Below are 21,490 nucleotides of genomic sequence, written 5' to 3' on the forward strand. Positions count from 1 at the left end.
TGATTTATTACAACACTATATGTAGCAGAACACTATCTGGTCTTGCACCATCTCCATAATTGTCATGGATGAGCCCATTGTAACAGCCATTCTGGAAAGCCATCTTTTGTAGGGTTTCCCTCTTGTTTTGCCGAATCTTTCAATATTATGACTGAACCCTTTCCTTTTCAGTTCTTTCAACTTGAAAAATATTGGGTATGTTTTTCCTTCTTAGTTGTTTATTTCCAGGTGTTTGAATTTTTCATGATAACAACCTCTAGGTTTTGAAACCTTCTGTGTAACTCTTTTGATTCAGCATCTCTCTATTGGCTTTAGCTACCATTCTGTGCCCCAAAGCACATTTCCGGGTCCCCTCTGTTTTTAATTTTTAAAAATTTTTCTGACTTTGCCTTTTTAATGTATGGTATCCTTTTTTTTTTTTCAAAGCTATGTATTCAAATATTTTTACAAAGCAACTCTATCACCTTCAGAGTACTCTCCATTACACTTAACACATTTGTAAAATCTGCGATTCCATTCTTGGAAACATTTTTCAAACCCATCTATTTGGATGGCTGATAGCGCCTCCCTCGCTTTTGTCCTCACCTCTCTATGTCATCAAATTACTGTCCATTCATGTCCCTCTGCATTCACAGAAACAAAAAGAAGTTGCCCGGAGCAAAGTCAGGTGAGTAAGGTGTGTGGGGAAGAGAGGCATGCCCTTTTTGGCAAAACCTGGCACAATGAGATGGCTACATGAGCAAGTGTATTGTCATGGTGGCAAAAGCAGTGTCCCTTCTGCCACAGATCAGACTTCTGTCACACAACATTACGAGATCTTTCACAACCTCTAAACAGAAAGTGTGATTAACAGTTTGACGTAGTGGAATGAACTCCAAATGCACTATCCCCCATTATATCCAAAAAACAAAAACAAATGAGAATCGTCTTGATCTTTGATTTCACTTGATGAACTTTTTTTTGGGCAAGGTGACAATGCGTCTTCCATTGGCTTGACTGGTGTTTGGTTTCGGGGTATAAAGAATAGCACCATGTCTGTTTACCAGTAATGACCTTGGAGAAAAATGTTGGGGGCATTTCAGAGTTGTTCTTTCAGAGCACAGGCATGTTTCCACGGCTCTTTTCCCTGGTCAGTCAGAACCCATGGAACAAACTTTGCAGCGTCCCTTCTCATTCCTAAATCTTCCGTTACAATTTGCTGAACTGAGCTCAGATAACGTCCCCATCTCTTCAATGGTCTGTCATTAGTCTTTGAGCACAAGTGCACAGATTTTGTCATCATTTTCGTCTGTTTGGGAAGCTGACACACATCCAGGACGAGGTTTGTCATCAATCGACATTTCACTTCTTCATTTTGAGGCGTTGGTACAGGTCTTTCTAAGTCTAGGAAGTCTAGCGGTCTTTCACTTAGTGTAAGAACACGCGGTGGTGTTTTCAGTGCCAGAGGCTTAAAGGGAGTTGATTGAATAAGGTCAAGATCTGCTGGTCTTGAAAATGGAATGTCTTCATTATTTCCTGCCACAACAATCCTCTCTGGGACCTGCATTATCACACTAGCATTTGGAGAGCCGTCTTGAAATCCTTGTTCTAGGTCAGAATTCGGCGGTGCTACTTTTAACTTCTCTGGGACCCTCATTCGCTGACTGATACCTTCGGTGTATTCCATCTCATACTGGATGCGACTGATTTCCGCCATCTCAGCAGCAGTGGGGGAAGGAAATGCTGCCCCACTCACCAAATGGGTAACTACTACTGCTTCTGGGCTTCATAGTAAATCCTTTAACTTGCTTCAAAGGGCATGTGTTGGATTTAGAGCCACTTGGTTCCCAAAAAACACCCTCCAGTTTTTTTGTTTTTTTTTTAGCATATATGGTGTGGTCTTAGTTCAAGGTTTTTATGTACATGAGGGTGCTTAAAAAAAATGGAAAAACTCCATCATCTCTGAATTCAAGCTTACGACTTTTCTGAAGCCCCCTCATGGAAACCATTCGTTTAAGTTCTTTTCCAAAAAGTCCTACGGGGAACAAAAGGGGCCCTGGGCCCGCTGGAGGGTCCCCGGCGAGGGCCGCCGCCCGCTGGCTCCCGGGGCGCTCGGGGGGGCGCTCTCGGAGGCCGTTGGCCGAGCGCACGGAGGCGCCGGGGCGAAGCACCGGCCAGAGCGGCCCTCAGCGGGCCGAGAGAGACTCAATGTATGGTATCCTTGATATGATCCCACAACTCATCTGGTCTAATGTGTCCTATCTATTTTTGAGATGGCCTTTTAAATCCACGCTCTATTTTGGCTTTCATGGATTTCTTTTTTCAGCTTCAACTTGAACTTGCATATGAGCCATTGATGATCTCTTTTCATGGCTGTTCCTTGACGTTGTTTTGTCTAATGAAATTGAACTTTTTCCATCTTGTCTTTACACAGATAAAGTTGATTGATTCTTGTGTATTCTAACCAACCATTTCCATGTGTATAGTTTATTCTGTTTAAAAAAGGCATTTCAATGAATAGGTAATTGGTCTTGAAATGTTTTATCAAACAATATTCAGCATTTTTTCTATGACCAAAGTCATATTTTTAAACTGATTTTTCTTTGTTCTCAACTTTCACATCTAATCCCCTCAGACCTACTTAGAATTGCACTTTAATGAAATCTCTAGATGTTTTACCTATACTTTACAGGTTGCTAAATGCCATGTTATTACATGGTGAGCACTCATTTGAGCAAATAGAATATATATACATATATACATATATATACATACATACATACATGCAGTAGACCCACTGTTACTGTGTTTCTTCCTTTGGATAGTTGTGGGCAGTGCTATTCTAAAACGTTGGTCACCTGGAGCTCAGTGCACATTAAGTCCTTACTTTCCTTCCCCCCCCTCTGAGCCTGAGGACCACTGATATACATTCTACGCTGTACATTTGCCTACTTTATTGCTTATTTAGGTGGGATTGTGCAACACCTGTCATTTTCTCTCTGGGTTATTTCACTTTGCAGAATGCTTTCTAAGTTCATCTATTGTAGTATGTGTATGTTAACTTCATTTATGTGTATGGAGTAAGTAATATTCCATCGTATGTGTGTACCTTCTTTGGGTGAGACACATAGTTGTCAGTTAATAATTACAAGGCTGGCTGTCTGAAATTATCAAGAAACTCTGCAGAAGAAAACCCTGCCAGTCTATTTCTGTAAAATTTCAGCCATGGAAAACTCTATGGAACAAACTTCCCCTCTGACATCCACGGGGTCCCCATGAGCCAGCGTAGATGACAGCAGATTTCATAGGTATGCACAGACATTTTGCTTATCCATTCATTTGTTGACAGGCATTTTGGTTGTTTCGAGTTTTTACTATTATGACTAATGCTACAATGAACATTGGTATATAAGTATCAGTGTCCTGCTTTTAATTTTTTGAACATATGCCTAGGAGTGGAATTGCTGTCTTATGTGGTCATTGCATTTTTTAAAATACTTTTATTGGGGACTCTTACATCCCTTATCACGATCCATACATTCATCCAGTGTGCCAAGCACATTTGCACATATGCCGCCACCATCATTCTCAAGGCATTCTATTCCCAATTGAACCCCTGATATCAGCTCCCCATTTCTTCCCCTACCTCCCCTCCGCACCCACCCTCACAAACCCTTGATAAGTTATAGATTATTATTTCCATATCTTACCTTGTCCCCCATCATTCCTCACCCACTTTTCCATTATTTGTCCCCCTTGGAGGGGGTTCTTGTTGATCATTGTGGTTGATTCCCCCTTTCTTCCCCCACTATCCCCTAATCCTCCTGGTATCGCCACTCTCATTGTTGGCCCTGAGGGTTTATCTATCCTGGATTCCCTGTGTTTGGGGCTTTTATCTATAGCAGTTGGCATGCTCTGGTCTAATCCAATTTGTAAGGTAGAATTGAGGTCATGATAGTGGGGTGAAGGAAACACCAAAGAACTAGAGAAAAGTTGTGTGTTTCATTGGTGCCACACTGCACCCTGACTGACTCATCTCTTCCCTATGACCCCTCATTTTTAACTTTTTGAGAAGCCACAAATCCAATTTCTTTTTCTTGTGTTTAGGAGGGTTGGACACTGGCTCCCTGGGGTGGTTAGAGGCATGCTTCAGAAGTGTTGATTGGCAGAGGTCTAATCCCTCCACTGCTGGGGGGTCTGAGCTGTATGGTCTGTGGGACAAAGGAGAGTCCTTCTTCTTATGCAGGGCTGAGTAACTATAGCCACATGTCAACTCTTCTGCGCCAATATGTCCTGGGCAGGAGCAACCAACTCTCAACACAAAGCTGTTTTGATGCCAAGAAGTGGGAATAGAGAAGTAAATCTAAAACTTCATTTTTAGAGCTCCTTCAGAGATGACGAATATTTCCTCTCCTTAATTATTTATGGTGTTACCTTGGTGGTATTTATAGAGTGTGATCAGCTTCCCTCCTTGATGCTCATTCTGGAGACTGTGTAAATTTAGTTTCCCCGAGTGTGTCTCATATGTCTTTTCCATGGAGCCAAGACTGACATGCATTCTATCTCCCTTTACTGACGCTGTGATTTATCTTCATTGTTACTAAAGTGCTGGGGTCAGAAGAGCTCCAGCTTATGGTCTTTGGCTGGTTTAGATTCACGGCTATCTGCCTGATTGTTTTAAATGCCTTTCATAAGAGACATATCTGAAAGTTGCATGCAGATTTCTTTTATTATTTTCTATTGCCAGTCTATGCAAACTTTGAAATGTCATAGAGTGGGTAAGTGTACCATTGTCCTGCTGCATGCACTTAACTATGGTTAAGCACAACACTAATAAGCCTTTTAGGTAGGTCTGCAGTGGGAGCTGACCTGCTACTCCCAGGGACAGAGGAGATGCGTTTTTTTTCTGTCAGCATGTACAGTTCACAGTCTTGGAGATCCTGGAAGTAGTTTGACTCTGTCCTACAGTGTCACGATGAGTCAGAATTGATTCAACAGTGGCTGCTTTGTTTTTTGGATTAGTTTTAAACAGGATGAAACAGACTATAGGAGAAGCAGGATGTGTGTGTGTGTGTGTGTGTGTGTGTGTGTGAGAGAGAGAGAGAGAGAGAGAGAGAGAGAGAGAGAGAGAGAGAGAGAGAGAGAGAGAGAGACAGATATCAAGGTATCAAGGTTTGGTTTTAATATGACTGATAGATATTTGAGTGGAGGTATCAGTTGGCAGCTGCATTTACAAATCTGAAATTGTAGGGAAAGTCTTCAGTTTTAATATCTGAAAACTAGATATGATATATGATTAGCAAGATCTTAAGTGTAGACAGCCTGTGGAAGAAGCCTATGGCTTGCAATCCGGATCTCTCTACCATTGAGGGAAGAAAGAGGAGGAGCCAGCCAAACTTGGGAGTGCTTAAGTGGGAATAGAAGTCAAATAACAAAAGTGTTTCAAAGAGAACACATGATCGCCTGTCCCAAGCACTGCTGACAGGGCAAGCATGCATTGTGAAGTCATTAGTAGGGTACTTTTGGTGCGTCTAGTTCTGGTAGACTGTTGGGGGCCCAGGTGGTGCTTTGGGCTGACTACCAACCACAGTGTCAGGGCTTCAAACACATCAACTGCTTCATGGAGGCAAGTTGAGGCTTTCTGCACCCTTGAAGATTTACAGCCTTGGAAACCCAACATGGAGTTGGAATCAACTCAGTGACATTGGATTTAGTGTTGGTTTTCTGGGTATAAAAGCCTGGTTAATGAACTGTGAAAAGAATTGTATGAGCCCCAATAAATTGTTAAAATTAAAAAAAAAAAAAAAAGCCTGGTTGTAGTTCATGAGCAACTTAAAAGCAGGGGATATACGTTTCAAAACACCCCATTTATAATTGTCTCTATATTATATGCCCACTTTCATGCTGGTTCATATTACATTTTATGTTGTTTATTATAATATAGGAAACTCTTTTGAGTATCATTGATATAAAAGGGAATGGAAATATGGGACAATAATTGGAGGAACAGAGGTTAAGGGTTTTTCGGTTTTTAATTTTAACAAAGGAGACAAAACAGAGTATGTGCCTACCGAGGAGAATGATCCAGGAGGCAGGCATCAGTTGGTGATGCAGGAAACGGGGAAGGCATTTTGGCAGTGACGTCTTTGTTCAAGTAAAAGGGGATGGAATAAGGACTTGGCCTTGGACAAGAGATTAATCAGTTGATCTGTTGGAATGAGAGGAAAAGCAAAAGATGCCCTTTTGATGTTCATATTGTCCTTTTGCTGTTAATCTGTGTGTCATTTAAGATGCCGTGAAGAGTAGTGGTGCTACAACACAGCTTAAGCACCGGGATGGCTTTGACAAGTTCGTTTATTTTCTCATGGTTTCAGGGCTAGAAGTCAGAACTCAAAATGCCAGATCTAGGGGAAGGCTTTCTTCCTCTGTTGACTCTAAGACAAAGTCCTTGTCTGCCCTCAGCATCTGTGGGCTTGGCATTCCTTGGAGATTTCCATCTGTATGGACATCCCTCTTTCCCTGAATCTAGGCTCTCAGGGCAGGGATCCCGGTGAAAAAGACACACTCTGCTGGCTTTTCTTTCACTGTGGTGGGGAGGGTCCTCTCTCTCTCTTCTTATCTCCCCGGAGGATTCTCCTGACACTGGACGAGGGGCCTTATCTTGACTAGGGCTGTTGCCTCCCACTGAATCCTGCCTCGGTGACATAACAAACATAACATAATCCTCATCACCATGACCTAGTCCAGCTTCAGCTATACATAGAAGATCACGAAGTGGGGGAGTAATAAAATCACAATACAGGAAATCATGATCCAGCCAAGCTCACCCATCTTTTGAGGATACACAACTTAATCCATGCCATTACTTATCAACATCTAGGCACTGCTATGAAGTGCATGGTATGAATCTAGTCAATTCTGACTCACACTGACCTTATAGGACAGAGCAGAATTGCCACTTTTGGTTTCCAAGGCTGTAAATCTTTACAGGAACCAAAAACTTATCTTTTTTCCATTGGAGCGGCTGGTGAGTTCAAACTTCAGACCTCGAGGGCTACGCACTCTGTGGTCTTGTTTTATTTGTAGGCTCCCGTAAAGTGCCTGGTACACAGCAGGCATGCAATACATGTTGGAATGAATAAATGAAGACACTGCTTCTATGTCTTATTTCCTCACCTGGAATTGGATCATTTCCATCAATTCTTAACAACCAGATTGACTCAATCATGCGTTTCTTGTCTGGTCCTGCAGATAGCTTGACAGACTGGTGGAGTTGATTGATAGAAATAGCTGCATTTTTACCAAAATCGGTGATGGTGCTTAAGATTAAAATCAGTGACCCTTACTCTGTCATTTTGTAGTGGTCCTAGTTATAGTTTTAACTTGAATTTATTAGTTACTTCATTTCAAACCTTCTGAAAGCTATATATTTTTCTCATGATACATTTGCCATTTATATCACAGGAAAATGTTACTTGTACAATGTGTTTGCTGGACAGAGTGGATTCCAAGGACACTCATATATGTGTAAGAGAGAGCTTTATATCAAGAAGTAATTCTGCATAAATAAAATATCCCAGTATAGTCCTGATAAAGTCCTTATGTCCAATACTAGTCTGTAAGTCTGATCTTAGTCCATAAATTCCTCTTCAGACTCACACAGCTGCAAGCCATGATGCAAAATGCAGGAAGATCACAGGCTGGTAGGTGACAAGTCTTGTGGATCAAATGGTGGTAGAAGCATCACAGGGCTCTGGAAGGTCTCTGAGTGGCTTGCCAGCAGGAGGGTAAAGGCAGAGGGAAGAGAAAAAGAGAGAGCGAGAGAGAGCGAGAGCGAGAGCGAGAGCGAGCGAGCGAGCGAGAGAGAGAGAGAGAGAGAGAGAGCGCCCAGGATCCTTCATATGAGAAGACCATGCCCAACAGGAGGCATCATCAGGCTGTGACCTGATTGACAGACTGGACTCCACCCCTACATTTTCATATCTTCAAGTTGATATGAAAATAATGTAACTAAAAAATACAAATACTAAATTACTGAATATATGTTAAGCTTTTTAATAATGATGATTATATTATCTCTGATCTTTGTACCTTAATGCTTTGTACCTCATTTAACTAGAGACCATGTTTTCTTCATCATTAAATAAAAAATACTTAGCCTTGACCATGGTACAAAATTCCCCCCAAAGAACAAAACACCCACTGCCATTGAGTCATTTCTCTCTCTCAATCTCTCACACACACATGCACACCTGCTCCTCCTGTAGTCTTTTTCATCCCTATTAAAAATAATCAAAAAACTAAACCAACTGCCATTGAGTAATTCTGATTCATAGTGACCCTGCGGGACAGAGAGGCAGGCAGTGTCCCTTAGAATTTCCGAGGCTGTAAACCTCAATGGAAGCAGATGGCCTCATGCTGCTCCTGAAGTGTGAGTTTGAAGTGGTGACCTCTCAGTTAGCTGGTGGCTTTGAACCACTGACCTTTTTGTGAGCAGTCCACCACTTCTCGGATTATTATGGCACCGAGCACGTGCTAATTAAATATCTGTTGACAGTGAATTAGTTTCTATGACAGTTGCTGTTGTATAGGCTAGATCCCCTTCCCTATTTGATGTCCCTATTGCTCCGTTTTAGTGATTTTACTCCTAACTGCTCACACCTGAGAGTCCCAAAACAAGAGCAATTGACTAGGGGAGCTCCTTGCCCAGCTGTCTCAAGAACAGGAAGTGCCTGAGGTTTTATGCCCGCCCTTAGCACTGAGCAGCCAATGAGGCCTGGTCCAGGCTCATGGGAGCCAGCCAATCACGCAGGACACACTTTCCAGATCATCGAGGCCCTTGTGGGTCAGTCTGTGCTCCAGATTTCACCTGAAATTGCAGCCTCGCTTGGATTCTCACGTTTCTGGATGCTGCTTTGCCTATTCCCTCGGAGGTATCTCCTGGGCACGCCTCTTTCCTGATCACCCACACACCCTACTTGTCTTGTGGCCTATCTCTTGGGAATTCCACCTAAAATACCGAATGTATACAGAATAGTTGATGCCAGGCACAGCAGGGACTCGGAATGACTGCATCTCCCCGAGTGTCAAGAGTGGCATGTGCTGCTCTTTCAGATGGGCTTTCCTGAGAGTGTCGGCTTTCTACCGCTGCCGACTAAATCTGTGGTGACTGGACCCAATTTTATATCTAACTTAGTTGCTGCATGAGAAGCAGCTTCATCATTTTAGTAGTTAATTGTTATTGAATTCATTGCAGATATCTTGACTGATTTGTGGAATTGATTGATGGAAGAGGTTATATTTCTGTCAGCCATTTTTGTTGGAAATGTGTTAGTCAGTAAATCTGGTATTGAATTATAGGTCTTTCAAGCTAAAGTCAAAATGTGTTTTCCTCGATTTTCTAGGCTTTTAGATTGTACTTATATCTTGACTGTACAGATAGTTTGCGATTGGCTCACCCCTACCCAGAAATTCTGTTGAAGGAAGTCCCGAGGAACGACTTCCAGACGAATTACCGTGATACACTTCTATGGAGCGGGTCTGCTCTGGGACATATCGAGCTGCTGCTTCAGAATTGACTTAAGAGCAGCTGCTTTGGTTTTCCCTTCTCTCTCCTTTTAATATAGATGGTAAAGAGTCACCTGTACAATCATGTGTTATATTGCGATGGGGTAGGCTAGGGTGTCTAAAGAAACAAAACCAATGACATAGATTGTTTATGGATTTGAAATCAGAAAAAAAAAACCCTTGATATCAAGAAACAATTTCACATTAAGAATGCATCCCAGCTGAGGCAGGCGGATGAAACAGAACAAGTACCTTTAGCGGAAGCAGGGGGATCACAGGTGGGCGCAGAGTCCTGTGGATCCAGGGTTGGTGGGAAATGGCAGGGTGTTGAAACATGCAGGGTCTGCAGTCCACATGGGGCTGACGCTAGAGGCAGACACAATCTTGGCAAGCAGGGAAGGCGGCGGGCTTGAGAAAGAAGTTCTTGCTGTTCGCTTATAAAAAGCCACGCCCCCAAGGAGGCGTCACTAGGCGACTACATGATTGACAGGTTTGACTCCACCCCTGCCTCCACAAAAGTACCAAGTTAGTATAAGATCTAACCATTACACATGGACTACAGTTTTCCTTTGTAGTCTTTATGAACATAAATATCCATTTACATATACTAAATAAAATATTTTATACTGATTTGGGAAAATCACCAGTAAGAAAATAATAAATCCTTTTATCTGTAAAATGGGATTGGGAATAGGTGTTTTAGAATTGAAAAACACTGTAGAACTATCTGGTGGCAAACACCTTTATTTTATAAATGAGAACATTTGAGACCCAAGCAGGTTAAGTAATTTGCTCACCAGCATCCCACGTTCTTAGTGGCAGAGTTGGACTAAAATCCAACTCCCAGGACACTGCTCTCCACTGCTGTACAAAATACACATTTCTTATTCACACAATTGATATGAGGATTAGGGACCACATCTGTGAAAAATAGACTTAGCCTTTGGAAAGAAGGATGCTGGATAGCTTTATGAAAGCTTTATGGAAACTAATCTCATTTTAGCCTTTTCTGTACAATTGTTAGTTTTGTTCAGTTTTATGTTACTTGCCTTAGGATCCTTCTTGGCTGAGGACTAGATAATATACAGTGCTTGATTTAAAATCCATATTAAGGGTCCAGATTGTGCTGGAATATGAATGATGTTCAGCTGGGTTTGAGCCAGGAGCACTTGCAGAGTGCCCACCAGAATGAGGATTGTTGATGTCCAGGCAAGAATTTTCTATCCCTGGTTTGCAGATTGGGAACAAGACAGGTTTTTTCCAAAGAAAAGAAGGGGGCATAAATTATATTTCTGCCCTGCTCAGTAATACTTTCAAAGTTTGTTATAATATGTCTTTAACAAACCATGAATTTTCTCTCCTGCTGAGCCACCGTATCCTGACTATTTTCAGCATCGTTAGGGACCCATTATATTAATCCACCATACCTTCAAATCTCTAACAGGCGCACATAAGTGATCACTTTGAATATTTATTTTGAAGCAAGGTATAGAATTGTTCTCTTTGTCGTCTTGCAAAGGGAGGAAATTGTAACTTGCTCACCTTGGTTACTTCAATTGTTGTAGTTTGATTCTTTCAATTACAAAGTGCCTTGATATAATGGACAAAGGATATTGTTTAATTTTTGTAGTCCTTGAAGTAATTTGTGTAGGTTCATATTTGCACGATAGATACAACTTGAGACCAAAAGGCTAAAGTGCTGCGTCTGCATATGTTTTAGGTGCGGTTGTATGCAAGACCCGACGCCATCAGAAGAGGATCCGGGCACTACGCCCTCCATATAACAAAGAGACTAATTGAGTTTTATGAAGACTACTTTAAAGTGCCCTATTCTTTGCCAAAACTCGGTAAGAATTTTCTTGTTTATTTTTTCAGAAGGGCTCCTTGAAGGTGGAGTTTATTGGTTAAGATGCTTAGGACGCATGAACAGTCTAAGGGTTATATTTTTAGAGGCTATGATTTCACAAGAGGTAAAATAAAGTTTGGTGCTTCTGGATTCTTGCCACAAAGTATATGTATAATTATTTAAGAACTGATGTAGGTTTAGCATTTTAGAAGATAGCCAAAATAATTCTACTTTGTTAAAAACATGCGTAAAAGGTTCTTGGCAGTGTCACACTTCATGTTCTTAACTACCGTGTACAGTAGGCACTGCTACACGATTATTTTTTATATTAAGGAAATTGAGACCATGAAGTTTCCTATTCCTGCAGACAGCCATTAAATGAAGGAGCTGGGATGTCAAACACATTCTCTGTGATTCCCCAAAGTCTTCACTGTGACACTATGAGGAGGTGCCCATTGATTAGTGCTTGTTTCCTAACTCTCACATGCCGGGCTACAGTGTGTAAGCTGCCCCTCGGTTTTTTTCATTCAGCCACATGTTGGATGCCTAGTTATAGTAAGTTAAATAAAGAGAAGAGAGAAAGGAATTGCACTGGTCATGGGATTGTGTTCTCGAGTGTTCTTATGTTTCTTCCATGCACGAAAGTAGTATACTCAACACTGTTGGTTGAATGAATAAATTAATTACTTTTATTACTTTAACTTCAATGAGGCTGCTTTGGCAACGTCATTCTATGACTTTCCAGAAAGGTAGAATGCATACCCATTTTGAATGCTGAAGGTATTTTTTCTTCTGAGAAAATCTGTTTTGAAATCTCACATCACAACACTCCTTTGTTCCCCCCTCCCCACCGCTACACGTTTTTCCTTCCCAAGGGGATTTTTGATCAGGATCCACATCAAAAGTATTGCTCATTGGCAAGAACAAAGTGCTTTCATGATCACAGTGCTAGCGTTTCAACCACAGGTTCTTGTCCCCAGAGAATAGGCCTGTTTCATTAAAGTACCTGCCTGCTGTGTAGCTTTACTGGTCATACAATGAGCTGTTTAGAAAATAGACAGAATAGTTGACACTCTTACCACTAGGTGTAGCATGTGATGGAAAAGAATGAGATTGTACACATTTGAATTCATTTTAAAACACAGAACTTCAAATCCATAGGCAACGTGATTTTTTGTTTTCTGTTTTGTTTGCGTTTTTGTTTTATCCTCTCTCTCAAGTCCTCAGTTAGCCCCGGTTACACTGACATCTCCCTGGTGGGAACCCAAGGCAGGGAGGTGTACCTGACCTTATTTGCGCGGGAGGTGACACCATGCTCTGTACTCGGTCAAACAAACTGGAGCTTCCCAGCTTGACCCTAATGTCCCATTCACGAGTGCTTGTTGCAAGTTCAGCAGAGAATAAAATGTGGATCATTCTTTGTCTCTTTCAGGCCGGTAATTAGCAGAGGAACTCAATTTAAAACTTCAGGGGTCCCATGTAACTGTCAGCTTGCAGCAGGGAGCATTTCTGCTCCTCTGCTTCACTCCCAGCCGAACCATGTACGCTTTCTCTGTAGAAATGGACGCTGTTCACTGTGATGGTGACTCGCTAACATACTTTAGGGTGTATGGCATGGAATGATTTGACTTTACCCCGGCACAGTCAGTGTTATCTTGGGAAGATATCACAGCCCATGTGCTTTGTAAAATTTCTCTCAGTTTCTATGCATTCTATAGATATTTTCATATGTCTGTTAATGACATTATAAGTACATTTTCTATATAAATGCAGAAGTAGTTTGACAAAGTCTTAGCTTTTGTTATACATTGTGAATTGTATTTTCAAAAAAGGAATATTTTGGAATCAACTCGGTTTTTATGAATGACCCAGACAGACTCGTTTTGGGTATTCGCTGTGGCTGTCTTACTATAGAGTCTATTTCACCCATCCTCTCTTCCCTTACCTATCTTCCCTTCCTGCCCTCTCTTCGACCTTCCCTCCTCCTCTCATTTCCTCTGCAGGTGTTCGTTGGGTCACTCACCTGTTGTAGACACTTAACTTTCTGATAGCCATAGAGTTGTGGATAAAAAATGCAAAACTTCATTCTATACTAATATTTAAAACCTATTAATTTGAGGCAAGTTAAATCATTAAGTAAAATATATAGCCTATCAGCTACAGATTAAAAGACAAAACAAAAACAACTCAATGCCATAAGATTGATGCAGACTCACAGCGACCTTGTAGGATAGGGTAGAATGCCCCTGTGGGTTTCCTAGACTGGAGCTCCTTACAGGAATGGAAAACCTCATCTTTTTCCCATGGAGTGGCTGGTGATTTTGAACTGCTGACCTTGGGGTTAGCAAAGGCAGAAAGGATGAATAGAAAGTGTGTGTGTGTGGCACTGTAGATGAAGCTCATATTTTTACTTGTTTTACTTTTTTCTTTTTGTAAATTGATTTTGTTGTGAATTGGGTGACGGTTTACAGAGCAGATCATCAGTTTTTTTCAACAATTAAACACATTTTGTTTCATCTCATGTACCATCACATATGTACTTCCTTTCTGTTACCCGTTCCCATCCATGCTTCTTTTCGAATGCTCTGAAATTTGTCCTTGGGGAAATGCTGCCCTTTGGGTCTTAATTGGTTGATTATACTCAGGTGTGCCTACCACACTAGCGCTGTTATCCCTCTTTGAGACCTGTCTGATGTGTGACTGAAACGTGAACTACAAGGGTGAGTCCAGTTACAGACCTGAGGAGTGACTAAGGATCATAGACTTCAGGGTGCCACCAGTCTCTCTCCAGCCTGTGAGCCCGGTCTCTTTTGTGATTCTGGAATCTGTACTGTATTCTCCTCTGCTCTACCCGAGCCTTCTGTGTAAGCCTTTCCATAGCAGGTGGAAGTGGTAGCCAGGCGCCACCTAGTGCTTTGTGTTTCATGGATGTGAAGGCTGATGTGTGCATGCCCAATACAACTATTAGACTAATTGTTTCCATGAGAGTTTCTATTTTTATCAGTCTTCTCTCCTCCCAGTGGGGGAGCAAAGGAGACCAGTAATTGTACCCTAGATGGCCACATGAGTTTTTCAGGCCTCAATCTCTACTCACCAAAGTAGGCCTTAGAACACCGCCTTCATGAATTACCTATGTCACCCTAACCATTGCTAATAAGTGTTTGGTTATGTCTAATAAGGTGTTGAGGTTTTTAAATGGGAAATCACAGAAGACACCATTGGGAAAATGGTTTTTGAGCAAAGGACTTAGGGTAGTAGAAAAATTAGCCCAATACATGGAAGAAATGATGGACACAAAGAGATGAACAGAAAATTTCAAAGGACAGCTTGAGAAGACAAAATAAATTATTATGATTAAATGTGCAAAGACTTAGAGTTAGAACACCAAAAAGAAAGAACATAGTTGGCATATCTTTAACTGAAATAACTCATTATTAAAAAAGTCAAGCCTTCAGTTTCAATCTTGAAAGATTCTATCTGCAAAATATTGAATGATGGAGAAAGCATTGAAAGAAGGAATACACAGTCATTGAACCACACTAATCAACATTTGTCCATTTCAAGATGTAGCATGTGACTAAGAACTAATGACACTGAAGGAATAGATCCAAGCTGTCCTGAAAGTATTAGCCAAAAACAAGGTTTCAGGAATCGATAGAATATCAATTGAAATGTTTCAACAAAGTGATGAACCACTGGTAGCACTCCTCTAGAAATTTGGAAGATGGCTGCTTTGTCAACTGACTGGAAGAAATCCATATTTATAATCATTCCAAATAAATGTGACTCAACAGAATAAGAAAATTATCCTTGATATCAGATGCAAGCAATATTTTGCTGAAGTAGTAAACAACAGTTGCAGTAGTTCATTGATTTGGAGCTGCCAGAGGTTCAGGCCAGATTCAATAGAGGATATTGAACAAAAGATATCATTGCTGAAATCAGATGGATTTGGCTTAACACAGAGAAGACCAGCTGTTGTGCAGCGTGTTTCATTCACTATGTGAAGGGATTCCACTGTATGAATCACTGCAAACTATGGATTACCTTGAGAAGAACAGGAACTACCTATTATGCTCATGTGAAACCTGTACATGGATCCAGAGGACATTGTGTGCACAGAGCAAGGGACTACTACTTGGTTTAAAATTCAGTAAAAGCGTGTGTCAGAATTGAATCCTCTTGTCCTACTTACTCAATTTGTTTGCACAGCAAATCATCAGAGAAACGGGATTATGTGAAGAACTCAGCATCAGGATTGGGAGGCAGGCTTATTAACAACCTTCAATATGCAGATGACACACCTTGCTGGCTGAAAGACAGGAGGACTTAAAGCTCTAGTTGTTAAAAATCAAGGATTTCAGCCTCAGTATGGATTACAACTCAATGTAAAGAAAACCAAGATTCTCAAAACTGGACTAATAGGTAACATCAGGAAAAACAGAAAGATTGTAGTTGGCAAGCATTTCGTCTTGCTGGGATTCATCATCAACACTCATGGAAACAGCACTCAAGAAATGAAGCAACACATTGAATTATGTAAATCTGTTGCATAAAATTTCTTTCAAGTATTGGAAAGTAAGAAGGTCACTTTGAGGACTGAGGTACAGCGGACAGAAACCATGGTATTTCAGTGACTTTTTGTGCGTGTGAAAGTTGGATATTGGATAAGGAAGCAGAAGAAGATTCTCTGCATTTGAGCTACGGTGTTGGCAAAGAAGAATGAAAGTCCCACGGACTGCCAAAAGAGCAAACTGGTCTATCTTGGTGAAGGACGGCCAGACGCTCTTTAGAGGAAAGATGGTAAGACCTTGTCTCACATACTTGGAACTTATTATCAGCAGAGACCGGTCCCTGGAGAAGTCCATCATGCTTGGTAAAGTGGAGCAGCAATGTAAAGAAGGAAGGCCCTCAATGAGAGAGAGGGATTGGCAGTGACTGCAACAGTGAGCTCAAAGTGAAGGACAGGCGTGACGCTGGGATGGAGACGAGTGCTTTGTTCCGATGTGCATAGGGTTACTGTGCAGCACCGACTTGATGACAACATTCAAGCGGGTATCCAAAAATAACCCAGGTTTTTTTTTCTAAGCTATGCATTTAAATTTTTTTACAAAACAACCTTTTAACCTTCAAAGTATTATCCATTATACTTAATACATTAGTCAAATCTGTGATTCCATTCTTGGAAACATTTTCAAACTCATCTGTTTGGATGGCTGAGAGCACCTCCCTCGTTATTTTATTCTACTGGACAACAAAGTGAATCACGGCCCATTCCTATGTCATCCTCGCCATCATTTATTATTTTTGAGCCCGTTGTTACAGACACTATGTCAGTCCATGATGTTGGGGGGTCTTCCTCCTTTTCTTTGACCCTCTATTAAACATAATTTCCTTTGGCATGGGTTAATCTCTCCTGGTAGCATGTCCAAAGTACATGAGATGAAGTCTTGCCTCACACACTTCTGAGCAGCATTCTAGCTGTATTCTATTTTTTAAAAATTGGTAGCTCTTATAGATATTATAAAAATTTATATTTCAATTAGATCAAGCATATTTGTACAGTTGCTGCCACCATCATTTTCAAAACATGTTCTCCGTGAACTTGTTGATATCAGATCCCCTTTATCCCCTCCTTAGCCCTCCCTACCCCCCAGGAAACCTTATTATATATTATTATTATTAAATTGCCATATCTTACACCATCAAATGTTTCTGCTTACTACAGTTTTGTTATTTGATCCCCTCAAATGGGACACAGTCATCATTGCTGTCCATCTCTTAGAAGAGAGCTTTGTTTGTTCTTCTGGCAGCTCATGGTACTTTCCATATTGTTTGCCAGCACCATTGTTCAATTGCATCGATTCTTCTGTGGCTTTATTCACTATCCAACTTTCATGTGTATTTGAGGTGACCCATGGCTTGGATAAGACATGCTATATAGTATTGGTTCTTAATCATGGGTAAATTTGTTGCCCCATCCAAAAACCAAAACATTCGGAGGTATTGGGGACATTTGCAATGGTCCCAAATGCGGAGAGATGATATTGACATTTAGAAGCCAGAGGTGCTGCTAAACATTTTACATCGTGAGGCCAACTGTTCATCTGAAAATGTCAGCAGTGGTTCACATAAAAGAACTTTGTTGTAGGTGGAAAGGGCAGAGGCATGAAAAGCAGTTAAAATTCAGGCCCAAAATGATGGCCACTTAGTGTAGGCTGTTAACAGTGGCATAGACAGGAGTAGAACAATTCTGGTTGGTAGCAGAACCATTTGGAATTTGTTGACGAAGATGTATGAGGTGTGAAAGAGAGAGAAATCAAGGCACCAACTCTAAGGTTTTGAGGAAAGAACCATAAATATATCAATAAACTCACTGACCCTGAGTCAATTCCAATTCAGTGACTCTGTAGGATAGAGTGTAACTGTCCCTTTGGGTGTCTGAGGCTGTAAACCTTTGTGGGAGCAGAAAACGTCATCCTTTCTCCTCGGTGTGGGTGATGGATTAGAACTGCTGATTTTGTGGTTAGCTCCACAAGCAAGTCACTTTGGCACCAGGGCTGAAGAATGAGAAGGGTGGAATTTCCATTTGCTGAGACAAAAGATCGTCTGTCCAAGAAGGAGATCACTTAGAGACTGACATATCTATTAAACATTTAGGTAGACATTTTATATCTGCTAGAAATTTAAACAGATGTTGGATTTGAAACTGGAGTTGACTGAGTGGTTTGGCTTGAGATATACATTTGTCAGTATCTAATGAAATGTGAAGCTTCGTGCACTCACCCTGGTGGTGAAAGAAGGTAGAAAAGAGAATGGGACAAGGCAGCACTGACAGAGATCAGTCATCTGAGGCTATCATCTACATGCCCTTGAGTGGATTCCAGCAACTGCAAAGCTGCTAATAGAGGTGCTGAGGAAACCAGGAATAGACAATGTCTAGAGAGTATCTCAAATAGGAGCAGACAATTCTGACACATCATGTTACAGGCGGACTGACTGAGAATTAACTTTAGCAATGTTAAGGTAATTACTGACTGTGTTACAGATAAAGAAGCAAAACTAGGGACACTTATAAAGAGATAAATTGATATCAAGACAATGCCTCATACAATTGTAGACATGGGTAAGTTCAGTCTAGCTCAAGTGCATGGATCAGATGTTAAGCTGGGGGCTTCTCCTGACTTGCCTAACTATAGTGACTGATTACACAGAAAGAAAGAAGACAGAAAGGTCAATGACTACAGAGGAGGATGAGTCTGAGGTCCGAGGTCAGGCTTGTGGCTGCAGAGTTCATAAAATCCATGCACAGAAGGCCAAATGGCAAACTATTGGTGACGTCGAGGGTCATTAATGTAGATAGTGGGTCTTTGGTTGAAGTCCAAAGAACCCCAGGGGTTGATGAGCCAGATGTAGGATCCCCACCATCAAAAAGCGAGGCAGTTTCCCACAGCCTCAACTGACCAGTACATGAGTAGTAGGACACATTCCCCAAAGAAACCTCCTTCCCATTGCATGAGGGCTGTGACCTAAGTCAGGAGGTTGCATCCCGCCTTTATGTTCTCACCTGTGCTTGTCTACTCACAAGCAGACCCCAAGATGGGAATTGTTGTGCTGTGTTAGATCACATCGTGGAGGATTACTGGGAACGTATTGAGAATCCTGACCCAGCCAAGATGAGGCGCGACTTACCTGTCACAGTGACTTTGACAAGTTGCAGGGGATGTTGGCAACAAATACCTGATAGATGTGTTGAAGAGACAATGGATGTGGGGCATGGCTATAGACAATGGGTTTCTAGGAATTCCCAGTGATTTTCTAAGAGGAGGAGGGGAAGAAAGGCTTATGTTCTGATAATACTTATCTCTGGTGGACAAAGGCTGCTTCTGCAGAGCTGAGAGCTGAGAGCTGCCTTAACTTGCTTTCCCCAACCAAATCCCAGAGGAATAAGGAGCTTGCTACTTTCCATTAGAAAGTCAAATTTTAGACCAATTGAGCCAATAATAAACTACTAGTTGACCTGATTTTACTTAAGCTATGGAGGCGAAATGTGCATGTAAGGGTATTATATGACCAATGACCTTAAAATAAAATTTTCTATTAATAAATATTAAAATTTTAAAAATCTTAAAAGTAATTTTTATTTCTCGATTATAAACTCTGCAATGCCTTCTCTCCTCTCTTTTCCTTCTTTCCCAAGTTCTTTTTCAATTGTAGTACTGAGCAGTCTGTTTTTCTATTGTGGTCTCATCTGTTAACATACCCCCAAGGGTTTGAATTTTCTCCTCATGCGGTTTATCCAGGAGAGACCCCAGAGGAGAATTATGTAATTGGTGTTCACCATGTGAGGATTTGGTTTTAAATCTCTAAATTTGATAATTAACCTATCTGTAGGTAATCTATTTATATGAGATTGGCAGATCTTTTCTATTTCTAGCTGTTCAATTATAATTAAAAGTGTATCATCTACTTGATACAATACAGCAAGCTATCTTATTTATATTTTATCTTCATGAGAACCCTCAGAGGCATGGAGTGCTTCTTAAAAGGATGTGTTGTAGAAATTTGAAGAATGAAATTGTCCTCTTTCCTCCTATCCCAAAGACATACTAAAAATAACAACAACAAATACTTATATCACTTTTACTATATATGAGTCACTCCTTAGGACATGGAACATTTTGACCCATTTAGTGTTTTACTATGGCCTTAGGAGATAGTCCCTCTTATATTCTCATTTTCCAGATGAAGAAAACTAGGCATTTGGTGATGAAGTAAAGTACTCAGATTACACACTTGGATCTGGAATTTCAAACTCCATGATCTGTTCTCAGGAATAATACAAGACTTTTTCCTTTGTTGTTATTGTTGTTTTAGTTCCTTAAAGGCAATACATGTTCTTTATAGAAAAACTGGAAACTTAACTAGCTAAAAGTGCACATATGATAGCTCCTAATTTTATCTCCGAAGATATATTTGAGTATTTCAAGTGTGATTTCTTCATGGACATTTCATAATTAATTCAGTGATAGATAAAGTGAGTCAGAATTTTATTGGAATATTTTGTTATTCACCCTGTTTAAATTTCAATTAATTATAGACTGATAGTTTTCAGTTTCCTTTTGGTGCTGCTCAAAATCTGTATATCAAGAAGTTCTCTAAAGCGTATGCTCGATTACTTCTTTTCAACACTTTATGCTTTTATGAAGATCCATTACCCACCTGGCACAGAGGTGCCATCTTAGAGGAAGAACTGGTATTTTGTAACAAGAATATCTGCCTTCAGGGAGATTGTGGTTTTGATGAGGAAGCAATGAGATATTTATAGGAATGTGTGAATTAGAGACTTACACAATATGGGATGTAATTAAGTACCAACGTGTACGGTATAAATGTACGGTACAATTACCTGCTAGCCAGGCTATGAACAGTGACTCATTGTACTATATATCCAGAACATGAAATACCTATTAAAAGCAGCCTTCATTTTACTTAAGTCCAGAAAAAGAGAGGGGAATTGAATGAGAAGAAGAGATAGAAGTAGATGGGAGATCAGTTTTCATGTTGTGTACTAGGGAAAGCTCATAGATTTCACTTTATACATTTGGTTTTATATAGTATGTTGATCGATTTACTTTCCTATAATAGACAAATTATGAGATATAGTACCTTTTGAATTTTTGTAAATGAGAGAGGTTAGCTTGTGTAGTTTCTCAAGTTGTCACAGATGTATCTATGTCTTCATGCTGACAGCACTGATGACAACGACAGTCCTTCTCCTTGAAGGTAGGCACGCTTACTGTCTCTCATCCGGTAGCGTGGTTACAGTTCCATACTTACTCTGTGATTGGGTCTTCTCCCTGTATCAGTGGCTGTATTGTTGTTTTTAATTGGAGGTAATAGATTTATAATACTTGATTATGCATATTATAGTGATTATTTGTGATCCTTTCAGTGTGTTTTTTCTTCCTCCGTATATATTTTTTCTGCTTTTGCTTAGCTATTGGAATGTACAAATACTGAATACCATTTACCATATATACTTGTGTATAAGCCGAGTTTTTCAGCACATTAAAAAAAACAATTTTATTGGGGCTC

The 21,490-nt window shown here is 40.6% G+C and overlaps 1 protein-coding gene across 6 annotated transcripts in view; it reads left to right on the forward strand.

Moving 5' to 3' along the window:
- LOC142435896 (thyrotropin-releasing hormone-degrading ectoenzyme-like) overlaps positions 1 to 21,490 on the forward strand; it is a 477,641-nt gene that overhangs the window by 84,771 nt on the left and 371,380 nt on the right. For 5 of the 6 annotated variants that reach the window (XR_012781657.1, XR_012781658.1, XR_012781656.1 and 2 more), the window contains exon 2: positions 11,267 to 11,393. Coding sequence is in view for 1 of the 6 variants with exons in the window: in XM_075539944.1 (XP_075396059.1) it covers positions 11,267 to 11,330 (64 nt within the window). In the remaining 5 variants the exon portion in view is untranslated. Of the gene's footprint in view, positions 1 to 11,266; positions 11,563 to 21,490 lie in introns of those variants that run through there. The other variant, XM_075539944.1, reaches the window with a different exon arrangement.

This window comes from Tenrec ecaudatus (assembly GCF_050624435.1).
Source record: "Tenrec ecaudatus isolate mTenEca1 chromosome 6 unlocalized genomic scaffold, mTenEca1.hap1 SUPER_6_unloc_2, whole genome shotgun sequence".
Taxonomy (NCBI): Eukaryota; Metazoa; Chordata; class Mammalia; order Afrosoricida; family Tenrecidae; genus Tenrec; species Tenrec ecaudatus.